Source organism: Prionailurus viverrinus, chromosome C2 (assembly GCF_022837055.1).
Source record: "Prionailurus viverrinus isolate Anna chromosome C2, UM_Priviv_1.0, whole genome shotgun sequence".
Lineage (NCBI taxonomy): Eukaryota > Metazoa > Chordata > Mammalia > Carnivora > Felidae > Prionailurus > Prionailurus viverrinus.
Genome location: NC_062569.1, coordinates 6,407,893 through 6,420,320, shown reverse-complemented (window position 1 = coordinate 6,420,320; position 12,428 = coordinate 6,407,893). Strand labels below are relative to the sequence as shown.

The 12,428-nt window shown below is 48.4% G+C and overlaps 1 protein-coding gene across 4 annotated transcripts in view; it reads right to left on the bottom strand.

The window, feature by feature from the left end:
* The window catches only part of XYLB (xylulokinase), a 70,167-nt gene extending 65,189 nt beyond the window's left edge, over nt 1-4,978 (bottom strand). For all 4 annotated transcript variants that reach the window (XR_007155571.1, XR_007155572.1, XM_047874632.1 and 1 more), the window contains exons 1-2: nt 4,852-4,978; nt 4,059-4,141 (exon numbers count right to left, since the gene is read on the bottom strand). Coding sequence is in view for 2 of the 4 variants with exons in the window: in XM_047874632.1 (XP_047730588.1) it covers nt 4,059-4,141; nt 4,852-4,908 (140 nt within the window). In the remaining 2 variants the exon portion in view is untranslated. The remainder of the gene's footprint in view (nt 1-4,058; nt 4,142-4,851) is intronic.
* Nucleotides 4,979-12,428: the final 7,450 nt, after the last annotated feature.

Below are 12,428 nucleotides of genomic sequence, written 5' to 3'. Positions count from 1 at the left end.
GACTTATGTTTTCATACCGTCATATGGAATTGAAGTAAAAATCCAGACCATAAAGACAGCTGGTGGGGCGCCTGGGTGGCTCAGTCAGTTGAGCGTCCGACTTCGGCTCAGGTCATGATCTCACAGTTTGTGGGTTCGAGCCCCGCGTCGGGCTCTGTGCTGACTGCTTGCTCAGAGCCTGGAGCCTGCTTCAGATTCTGTCTCCTTCTCTCTCTGCCCCTCCCCCGCTCATGCTTTGTCTCACTCTGTTTCTCAAAAATAAATAAAATGTAAAAAAAAAAAAAAAATTAAAAAAAAAAAAAGACAGCTGGAAGATCTGGAGGTGAAACAACATCCTTCTAAATAACACACGAATCAAAAAAGTCTCAAGCGAAACGAAAAAAATATTTTGAGGGGCGCCTGGGTGGCTCAGTCGGTTGAGCATCTGACTTCAGCTCACGTCATGATCTCGTGGTTTGTGAGTTCGAGCCCCGCGTCGGGCTCTGTGCTGACAGCTCAGAGCCCGGAGCCTGCTTCAGATTCTGTGTCTCCCTCTCTCTCTGCCCCTTCCCTGCTCACGCTCTGTCTCTCTCTCTCTCTCAAAAATAAACGTTAAAAAATATCTATTTTGAACCAGATAAAAATGAAAATATAACATCAAGGTCTGTGGAATACAGCAAAAGCAATTCTTAGAGGGAAATTTATAGCATTAAAGGCAAACATTTAGAAAAGAAAAGCTAAGATTAAAAATCTAAGCTTCCACTTCAGGAAACTAGAGAAAGAAAAGCAACGTAAGCTGACAGCCAGCAGAAGAAAAGAAACCCTAAAAAATGACAGCACAGATCAGTGAAAAATGGAAAGAGGAAAACAGTAGAGAAAAATCAACAAAACCAAAAGCTGCCTTTTCAAAAAGATCATTAATGTGATGAACCTCCAGCCAGGCACACCAAGACAAAAAGAGAGAAGACACAAATCATCAATATCAGAATGACAGAAGGGTCATCACTACTGATCCCATAGACATCCGAGGAAAAGAAAGGAATAGTATGAAGATCTCTATGGCCACACATTTTATAGCTTAGATGAAATGGACCAATGCCCTGAAAGACACAAGCTACCAAAACTCAAACACATGTAGCCTGTAGTGATAGAAAATAATACAAACGCAAGATGGTTTCCAACCGCAGCTCAAAGGAGGCACATCAGCTAAGGGGGAAGGAAAGATGGTTAACACAACGTGATCAGCAGTGGGTGCTGCACAAAGAGCCAGCAGGGAAGTGATATCTTTTACTCTAATGTCTATTTATTTTGAGAGCGAGAGCACACATGAACAGGGGAGGGGAAAGGGAGAGCACCCCAAGCATGAGGCACACCGCCAGGGCAGAGTCCAGCAGCACGAACTCAGAGTCTGACACTTAACGGACTGAGCCCACCAGGTGCCCCTAAAGATTTTATTTCTAAGTAATCTCTACACCCAATGCCAAGCTCAAACTCACAACCCCGAGTTCAAGAGTTGCACGCTCCACCGACTGAGCCAGCCAGGCGCCCTGGAAATGATATCCAAACAGTTGTTTAGGGGCGCCTGGGTGGCTCAGTTGGTTAAGCATTCCACTCTGATTTCGGCTCAGGTCATGATCGCCCGGGGTTCGCCCCCGACCCTGCGCTGACAGGGTGGAGCCTGCTTGGGGTTCTCCCTTCCCCTCTCTCTTTGCCCCTCCCCAGCAGGCATGCGTGCACTCTCTCTCTCTCCCCAAATAAACAATCCTTAAAAAAATAATAAAAAATAAAATAGTCGTGGAGGAACACGTCCACCAGGACCTCTCAGAGCCACCTCAGAATCAAAATCAACAAGTCCACAGCTGTTATGGACTGAATTACCGCCCCCCCCCCCCCAATTCCTGTGTTGAAGTCCTAACCCCCAGTACCTCGGAACATGACTGCATTTGGACAAAGAGCCTTGAAAAAGGCAATTAACTTGCAATGACATTATTAGGGTGGACCCTAATCCTGCATGACTGGTGTCCTTATAAAAGAAGACTGGGACACAAACACAGTGGAGACACCAGGGATGCACAGGCAGAGGATGACCATGTGACAGGCAGCAAGAAGGTAGCCATCATCTGCAAACCCAGGAGAGAGGCCTCGGAGGAAACTAACCCTGCCGGCACCTCGACCTCACACGTCCAGGCTCCAGAACCGAAGGAAAATTAACTTCTGTTGCTTAAGACGCACAGTCTGGGGCATTTTGTTCTGGTAGCCCTACCACACTTTCACAACAGCCAAACTCATCATCTTCCTCCCCCAGATCAGTTCTCTTCTACAGTCTACCAACCATCCAGAAGGCCAGCCAGAAACCTCACCTTCACATCTCATGTTCAACCCTGCACCAAGCCCTGTCAATTTTACCACCCAGCCCTCTCCTCCAAGACACTATCATTTCCCATCCAGAAGATCTGGAGAAACCTCAATGGCCTCTCAGCATGCACTCTGACCAATACCCAACTGCTCTCCCATTGCACCCAGATCTTTTCAAAGCACAAATACAACCACGTCACGCCTTACCCCCATCCCTATGGCCCTTCAGTGGCCGTCCACGTCTTTTAGGATAAACACAAACTGTGTACCAAGGTTTATGTAGCTGGGCACAGCCTCTACCTCCCTCTCTATTCCCAGCCACACTGGCCTTCTTCAATTCCCTGCATAAGCAGTGCTTTCTTGCTACAGGGCCTTTGCACGCACCGTTCCTTCTGCCTGGAATGCTGCCTCCCTTCCATCACCTGGCTAACCCTACTCACCCAGACCTTGGCTCAAGCACTACGTCCTTAGGGACCCTCCCTGACCCCCCCCCCAAGTCTGGGTCACATTCCTTTATAATAAACATTTGGAGAAGTAAGTCCCTTTCCTTTAATAGCGTTCTCTGAGTTTATAACTAAATACTCTTCTGTGAGATTCTTTGATTGATATCAGTCTCCCCTACTCAACGGGAAGCTCTGGGAGAGTAAGCACCACGTCTCTGTTTGGTTCACCATCAAATCCCAGTACCCAGCACGGTGCCTGACATGAAATAAGTCTCAACTGATACCTACTGCATGCATGGTTAATGAGTGCACGGAATTGGGAAGGAATGGGGGAAAACTCATTCTAGGAACACACACACAAGACGCTGGCTGAGAGGCCTACCAAGACTCCTGCAGTTTGATGAAGCCAGATCTACAGATACCAACTCTTAGGTTCTTGGACTCAATTCTAACGTGGCGGGGGTTGGGAGGGGATGGGGGTCCCCTACACACAACACCAAACAATTCTCAGACACCAGCAGATGGTCTGAGATGATCAACTTCCGCAGGTTAAGGGTTCAGTCCTACAGGACTGCCCTCCCCACCCACTTCAGATGCCAGGCCCAGGACCCAGGCTATTACCTTCTGACCAAACAGCTACAGATGGGGGGGGGTTCCAATGACCTTAGGTTCTTTTAATGTGCTTGAGCAGCTCACAGAAGTCAGGGAAATTAAAGGACGTGATAAAGGACACAGTCAGATGAAGAGATAACATAGGGCGAGGTATGGGGAAAGGGCACCGAGCTTCCATAACCCTTCCAGGCACTCCACTCTGCCCAATCTCCACTTGTCAACCAATCCAGAAGCTCTCTGAACCCAGTCCTTTTGGGTTCTTATTAAGACTTCATTACAAAGTCATTACAAGGTCAATGACTAAGTCATTGGCCATTGGCCATTGAACCTCTGGCTGAAAATTCCAACCCTCTAAAGACAATCTTTAATCTTCTTGGCAACCAGCCCCAGCCCCTGGGTGGGGTCCAAAAGTTATCTTCATTAATGTAACAAAAGACACCTTTATGCCTCTCAACCCTTAGGAATTTCCAAGAGGTTTAGGAGCTGTGAGCCAGGAACTGTGGATGCAGACCAAAGGCACAGGAGAAATATATTTTGACCATCTAAATGACCAAACACGTATTTTTTACAAATCACAATCTCACACCAGAACAGTGTGGCTCATGAATATAAAAGGTGGAGGGAGGACCCCAAAACCAACCCTCCCCCACATATCCCCTGGGTACATACCCGAATTCTAGAAGGTCTCTGTCAAAATGCACACTGTCCTCATAGAACACATTCAGCTCTGCGTCAACAGCAACAACTTTCACCTGGAAGGGATTTTTTTAAATGGTGTATAGAATTTGCCACAGCAAAGGAGCCCCCTGGCACCCCACGCCCAGACTGAAGGCACATTTTGAATCTGCAGAGCCCTGGGAGCGGCGCAACCCGTCCTCGGGCCAGCAGCGCTGGGTACGCCGACCCGGACACGCCGGGGTCAACCACGGGAGGAACAAAGTTCACGTGTACAGCGTGCCCACTCCACTGAAACAAGTTTCAGGCGGTGATCCGGTTCCAGGTCACCGGTTATGCCTGTGTGCCTGTCTACCCGTTTGGGTGTTCTCGAGTCTTAGGTGGCCGAGTTCCCTCGGGTCCCTGTCCCTCGGGCGCCCGCACCGACGCGCGAGCCCCCTCCGGGACCCCGGCCGCGCTGCGCTCTTCCCGCTACGCGCCCGCGGGATCCCGCCGGGGTTGGGAGGCGGGGGCGCCCGCCGTTTCCGGGAGGGCCGGGGTCCAGGCCGGGTCGCGGTCGCATCTTGAGGGCGGGCGGCACGGGTAAGGCGTCTCGGTGGAGGGGACGCCGATCCCCCGGGGGAACCCGAGAGGGAAGCGCGCCCGCGGCTCGGCCCCACGGTTCCCCGCGCCCGGGTCCCGCCAGCCCGGCCCGGCGTCGCGGAGGAGGCGGCCCGCCCCGTCCCGCCCCGTCCCGCCCCGCCCGGCCCGGCCCGGCCCGGCCCGGCCCTGGGGCCCGCGACGGTACCTGCTGCGTGCTGAAGTCCCAGCCGAGGCAGCAGCGGCGGGCGGCGTGCTCGGCCATGGCTGCGGAGGGGGCGGCGGCGCGTCCGTCCGTCCGTCCTTCCCGCGGCGTGAGTGTCGCCGCGCTCCAGCGCCCCGAGACGCCGGGCCCGCCCCTCGCCCCGCCCGGCCGGACTCCAGGACCCGAGTCACCAGCGGGCTAGCGCTCTGGCGCCGCCTGCGGGGAGACGGTGCAGGGACGCGCGTCCTGCCGGGTCCTCGCGCTTCGCACCTGGGCGACATACCGGTACCCCCTGCGCCACCTTCTCCCTTCCAACCCTCCTCCGGCCTCCTCCGCATCCACGTGTGCTCTCCGCAGAGGCCTTGCCCTAACGCCGCCTGGCTTCCCGCGGAGGACGTCTGGACCAGAGGTTCCACCTTTAAGCTGGATTGTCCCTGCCTGTCTCTCTAGTGGCCCTGGAGACTTCTGTGGCTGTCTCTTGGGTACTAAGGCGACTGTCCACTCATGGTGGTGACACAGAGGTCACAGAGAAACGTCTCCTGGGAGTGCAGGCACTGGGATCCACAGGCCCTGTCATGTCCCAGCAAATCTGAATGGTTACCCGGCTCTGACATGTGCCACATCCCACCTCTGTATTTAACTGCTCTTTTAAAATTTTTTTTACTTATTTTTGAGAGAGTGAGAGACAGAACACCAGCAGGGGAGGGGCAGAGAGAGAGGGAGACACAGAATCGGAAGCAGGCTCCAGGCTCGAGCTGTCAGCACAGAGCCCGATGCAGGGCTGGAACCCACGAACCACAAGATCAGACACTCAACCCGACCGAGTCACCCAGGCGCCCCCCAACGTCTATTTAAAATCAGAGCTCTGGATGCTCCCTACAGAAAGGCTCATTCACACCTGTGGTCAGCTGATACTGATATTCTAATGTGTGCCGGAAGTGGTGAAGGAGGCTTGAGAAATAAAATCAGGCCCACTCCCTTCCCCCCTAGAGCTGAGGACACCTCTTCCCCGTGTTCCACCTGGCTGCGTCATTCTTGTTCCTAGCACTGACTTCTTCCCACTCCCAGGGGCTTCCCAGCCCATCAGAGCCCCTCTCATACTTTTTGTGATGGCCTGATTGATTACCTGCCTATCTCTCTCGCTGAACTTGAGCTGCTTGGAGCCCAGATGCTCCTCTTGGCCCAAGGTCCCAACATCAGTGGCAGAGCTGGGCCCAACGCCAGCAAGTCCGATTCCAGAATCTGCATGTTTAACCACTAAACAAGCCAATTCTCTGAGCAGCCTTGTGAGAAGGCCCGTGGCAAAACACAAATATCTCATGAAGGCCAAGGCCACTGGCTCCTTTTCAAGCTCTCTTACAGGGTGGCCTTGTCTTGTTCAGGGGTGCCTCTCTCTATGGGCTGTGGCGCCTCTCCCATTCTGGTGACTCATCCTTTCTTTTGATGCAACAGCCTTTTCACCCTGGCCAGAGAAGTCTGGAGGTCCGAGAGGCCGTTTGCCTACATCTGGAAGCTGCACACCCACGACTTACTCCATTAGCAAGGAATGAAGACAGAAATCGTAATTCCAAGCTGTCGATGCCTCTCAGGTTGTCCTCTGTGTTGATGCCCTGAAAAAGCACACTGAGTAGTAGAGGTGGTTACAGGGGACCCTGGGGAAGTGCTGCCGTGGCCTGAGCACAGCTAGTCTTTTGCCTATTTTGCTTCAAACTTGAACCTGGCTCCCGGCACAGAACCGATTAAAGAGCCCCTGCACTGTGCACTGACTTCGGAACAAAGCAGAAACTGCCCCGGAGAGGTCTCTCTGCAGTGACCAGGATAACCACAGTCCCCAGCAAGGCTCCTTCCTTCATCCAGGCCCTAACTGCTACCCCAGCCTTAGGGCATAGCAAACCCCCAGAAAGGAAGTCACGTGATCAGAGTTGCATATTAGGAGGATGGTGTGTGGAGAATAGGGGCAAAAGGCAGGAAGGGAAAATCCATTAAAATGTGGTTGCAGGAAGCCTGAGGCAGGGCAGAGGTGCTGATGATGGAGACGAGTAAATGGAGTCATGAGATATTGGGGAAGCTCCAGGGACTGAGAGGGGGAGGGGTCAAAGGCAATGCCCAGGTTTCTGGTTTAGGAACTGTTGATGCACAACAAAGCACCCTCAAACTTGGTGCTCAAACTTAGAACGATAATCTCGTAGTCTCCCTCACTTATCGGCAGGTCTGCTGGGGGCAGCTGATCTAGACTGGGCTGGGGTGGAGTGGTTCCACATGTCCCTCATTCTTCTCTTCATGGGGCCAGCAGGGTACCCCAGGCCTGCTCTTCTCGTGGAAGCAGAGGGGCAGAGGAGGGCAAGGGCAAATCCGTGAGGCCTCTGAAGGCCTAGGTTCAGAATTGTCATGCCGCACTTCCTCCTCTGTGCCAGCCGCCAAAGTCTCGTGGACGGCCCGAAGTCAAGTGGTGGGGATGGGACAAGGGCATGACTGTGGATGCAGGGAGGGGTGAAGAACTGGGCCGCTGATGCCATCCGCCGCAGGCCCCCACCAGATGGAGCGTGGTTCCATTTCCTGAGTTAGGAAACATGGAAGGAAAACCAGCGGGGGGGGGGGGGGGGGGGGAGGGGGGCAGGGAAGATGGTGAGATTAGCCAGGACCTGGTAAGTTTCAGGTGCTTGTGGGGACATTGAACACGATGTTGGTAAGCGGCCTCCAGCCCAGGAAAGAGCTCTGGACCAAAGACAATGATTTGTGAGTTAGGAGGTCCCCATAGGAGCGGGCTAGCTTGTCAGAAAGGGCTCAGGGTGGGACAGACGGAAACCCCCAAAGGGAACTGGGAAGGACAAGTCAAAGAGAGATGAGGAAGAGATCCTGAGAGAGGGGTGTGGTGGAAGCCAACGTAAGAACGTTTCTGGAAGGGGAGGGGCTCACCAGGGCTAAATGCTGCATGGGAACCTGTCCCCCGGTTTAGCAGTAAGATGGCAGGTCATTGAAACTTTAACAAGAACAGACTCAGGGGAGCCCCTTAGGTCTTACTTTTTTGGTGCTTTTTAAAAGTTGGTACTGTTTTTATGGTTTATTCATATTGTTATATGTATGCCTAATTTCGTGGTTCCAAAACGGTGCCACGTGAACTGCTAATTTGAGGTAGTTCATAGCTCCAACATTAGATTGTGCTACATTCCTTTCTGTAGCAGACCTGTGCCTTCAACACGCGCAGTGAGAGGCAAGTACCACAGGGAAACCAAGGTAGAACGGACAATAACAACAACGGGGCACCCGGTGGCTCAGCTGGCTAAGTGTCTGACTTTTGATTTCCACTCAGGTCATGAGCTAACAGTTCATGGGGTAGAGCCCCATGTCGGGCTCTGCGCTGACAACACGGAGCCTGCTTGGAATTCTCTCCCTCTCTCTCTGCCTCTCCCCTGGTCATTCTCTCTCTCTCTCTTTCAAAATACATAAACTTTAAAAAAAGAAAAGGAGGACAGCAGTGTTCAATCCAAAGCCAACACTTGAGAAGTTGGGCAGCGTCCAACAGGCACGACCATTGTCTTAGTAAGTTATTCCGGTTATTTAAGAATGAAATGAAATAGTATTTTCTCCTCAATTTACGTGCAGTATTTTCTTCAGATAGCTACTAAGTTATTAGGACATAAATATATATTAAGCTCTTTGGACCTAACTACTTAATACACAGAATCGTTAGCCATTGCTTCTGGCCTAGGAGTTCCATGGAAAAATTGTTGAAATTCTAAGTGTGCCGTGGAGTAAGAACATTTGGGAACCCGTGATCTAGTTATTTCCATCTAACTGCTCCATCATAGTCAATAGCATGCCAACCCCACATTTTACTGTCCAGGCTCCCAGTGACACCCGAGTGGATTCCAGTTCCCCATTAATACAAACAACACTGCACAGAACGTCCTCATCCATGGCCCTATGGACCTGTGCGAGGAAATTTTTCTGGGTTATATATACAAGAGTAGGATTTATACTATGTGTGCATAACTAATTTGATTGGAGTGCTGGATTACTCCCAATGTACTTCTATCCCCACATCCTTTTGTTTTTTTTAGTGTTTTATTTATTTTTGAGAGAGAAAGAGAGGACAAGTGGGGGAGGGGCAGGGAGAGAGGGGGATAGAGGATGAGAAGCTGTTCCACGCTGACAGCAGCCAGCCAGCCCAATGCGGGGCTCAAACCCCTGAGATCATGACCTGAGCCAAAGTCAGACGTTCAACTGACTGAGCCACCCAGGTGCCCCTTCTTACCCCACATCTTATATAAAGCCCTTGTGAAAATTGATAAAAGGAAACTTCATTTAGAATAAAGTGCAGAGGCCAGCAGGGGGAGCTCTAACACCCTGCCACTGGTCAATTGCAGACTTACTAGGAAGAGAAGGACCTTGCTCTTGGCTACTACTTAGTCACCACTTTACTGTTCCCGCAAGAGGAAGAAAGCCCTCTTCATCCACCTCCGAGAGCCAAGCCAATGAGAGACAGTCAACTCAGCCAATCAAAAGCCACTATATTTCATACTCCCAGTTTCCTCCAATGGACCTTTTGTTTATACCAGCCTCCCCAATTTCCCCATTTCCTCTATAAATGAGTGGTCCTCTCCTTTGTTCTGCCTGTGGTTTTGTAGTAGAGTGGCTGTCCTTGATTACAGTGCTCTGCTATTCCCAAATAAACCCATTTTTGCCGATAAAATAACTAGCAGTTTTATTTATTTATTTTTAAGGTTAACACCATCCTTCTAATGTTTGCCAATCTAATAGGCGAGGGACGATTTCTCGTTACTGTTTTAATTTGCATTTCCGTCATTACTGATGAATTTAAGCATCTCTTCGTATATACTCATTAGACATTTGGGGTTTCCCATTCAGTGGCTTCCTGCTTATGTCCTTTGTCCATTTTCCAGTTGGGAATTTTTGTCCTTTAGTTGTGGATTTGCAGGAGTTTCTTACTTTTCAAGGTATAAATCCCCTGTTTTAGATGTCACAAATCTTTTCTCCCAGTATGTCATTTATCTTCTGACTTTGTCCATCTTGCCCTGTGTTGACTGGAAATCTCTAAGTTAAATAAAATAAAATCCATCATTTTTTTTTTTGCCTTTGTGATGAGGCTATTTGATCTTCTTTAAGTGCTATTACCCTACTCTCAGACCACAGAGCTATTATCTGACATTTTCTACAAAGATATCAGCCTTCATTTTCTTTTATTAATAAGGTCTTTTCTTTTTTTTAAGTTCACTTATTTATTTTGAGAGAGAGAGAGCACAAGTGGGGAGAGGCAGAGAGAGAGAGAGAAGGAGAGGAGAGAATCCAAGCAGATTCTGCACAGCGTGGAGCCCGATGCAGGGCTCAAACTTATGAACCATAAGATCATGACCTGAGCCTAAGTGAATGCTTAACGTGGAGCTACCCAGGCGCCCCTAGGGCTTTGATTTTTAAACCATTGAGTTTGCTTGGAATCTAGGTGTTTGTCAGCTGAATAAATTACATCATAACATGGAAATCAGTGAAAACGAATGTCTGAGGTAAGCACTAGATACAAGTGTTTTAGAGGAAGAAAAAACTTTCCATTTAGTACATATAAGCATGAGATTCATTGTAACATAGGAAAATGGAGAGAAGCCTAAATTCGAGTTGGGTCTCTAATGAAACAACACCAGAACATCTCCTCATTCTCTAAAGATGGCAACCACAACAAGGATTTTTCTCAAAATAAATCTTGTTCTTTGCAAAAATCATGAAGTAAATATGCTTTCTTTATAAAGATGCATTGTGTATAAATTCCAAGAGGTTTTATTTTTTTCATATAAAAATAGCAAACTAGTTGTTTTTTATCCCACCCAGCCTACGGCAGTATTCATTAATACTGACCTATTGAAATCATCCAGGCTTATATATATTTTTCTTTAAAAAATTTTTTTTTTCAATGTTTATTTATTTTTTGGGGACAGAGAGAGACAGAGCATGAACGGGGGAGGGGCAGAGAGAGAGGGAGACACAGAGTCGGAAACAGCCTCCAGGCTCTGAGCCATCAGCCAAGAGCCCGAAACAGCCTCCAGGCTCTGAGCCATCAGCCAAGAGCCCGACGCGGGGCTCGAACTCCCGGACCGCGAGATCGTGACCTGGCCGAAGTCGGACGCTTAACCGACTGCGCCACCCAGGCGCCCCTAGGCTTATATATATTTTTCTTGATGAGTTGTTTCAAGAGTGAAAAGTTAGGAGTAATTCATAGCTTTAATTCCTATCCCTTTCACTTTTAAGACCAAGAGGAAAATCACTGAATCAAAAATAATCAGACATTAGGGAATGAAATAGACAATTATAATTCAGGTTCACTAATTTATTATATATCTGAAATTTTATAGATTTCATCTTGGGATGTGTTTCGAGTTAAATCATTCTTCTGTCCATTCTATCGCAAAGGTAGCACAAATTCTTTGTGAGATCAGCGGAAAGCTGTTATGAGAGAAAAGAAATATTTAGAATTTAGCTCCTAGCTGGGCAGACATCAGAGAGATTTATTTGTCTAAGTTTGAGGGTAAAAGTCGGTCCTGCCTCCAGTTAAATAAGTAACTCATTTAGCTTGAGGTTAAGATTTTTCTAAGCTGATTTTTGTGTTTATATCTGGAGAAAACTTTGATGGACTTTGATATTTAAGCAGACTGTCAACAGCCCTGAGGAGAAAAGTGCTTATTTTCACCGGAGTGCAGCTACCCCTGCTGTTTATGTGTTTGTACTCACTTCAGAAGCAAATTTGATTTAGGAAAATTAAATGTTGGTGTGGATACCTTCCATTTTTCTGGCTTCGTTGCATTTGTACCTTAATACCTGCCTTTCCCCACCTCCGTGAACATTTGAGGAAGATAATTACACCTGTATACACAAAAGAAAGGCCTGGAAAGATTAGCTCCAAGTAATTAGCAATTATCTGTGAGAATGAGATCTAGAAGCTCTTGGTTAGGAGGTGACATTTTAATTAACTCTATATTGTTGGGCTTTTTGTTGTTGTTGTTGTTGTTGTTGTTGTTTTTTGGCTATGGTTGATGAATTATTGAACTTTCAACTTTTGGACTAAAAGAATTTAAAAAAGAAATCAAGAAAACAAAACAACAATAATGGGGAGTTATCAAGGCGCTTAGGACTTTTAACTTATTCTCTTAAATAATTACGGGTCAAAAAGGAAATCAAAATCTAACACACTACTTAGAAAGCAAGAAAGTGAAAGCATCCTTAGCAGAATCTTTGGAATTGACTCAGAGGTGAATGCATATGCTTGAATATTTTCTTTAAAGAATGAAAAGAAATTAATTCTATGTAATGAGTACAATTGTGTGCCCCCCAAAATAGAGTACAAGTTCTAACTCGTAATACCTGTGAGTATGACCTAAGTAGGAATTAGGGTCTTTGCAGATGTAATCAAGTTAAGATGAAATCATCTAGATTAGGGTGGGCCCAAATCCAATGACTGGTGTTTTTATGAGGAGGGAAATTTAGACACAGACATACACAGAAGAGGAGACCATGTGAAGACAGAGGCAGAGATTGACGCAAGGTGTCTACAAGCCAAGAAGCCCCGCGGATTG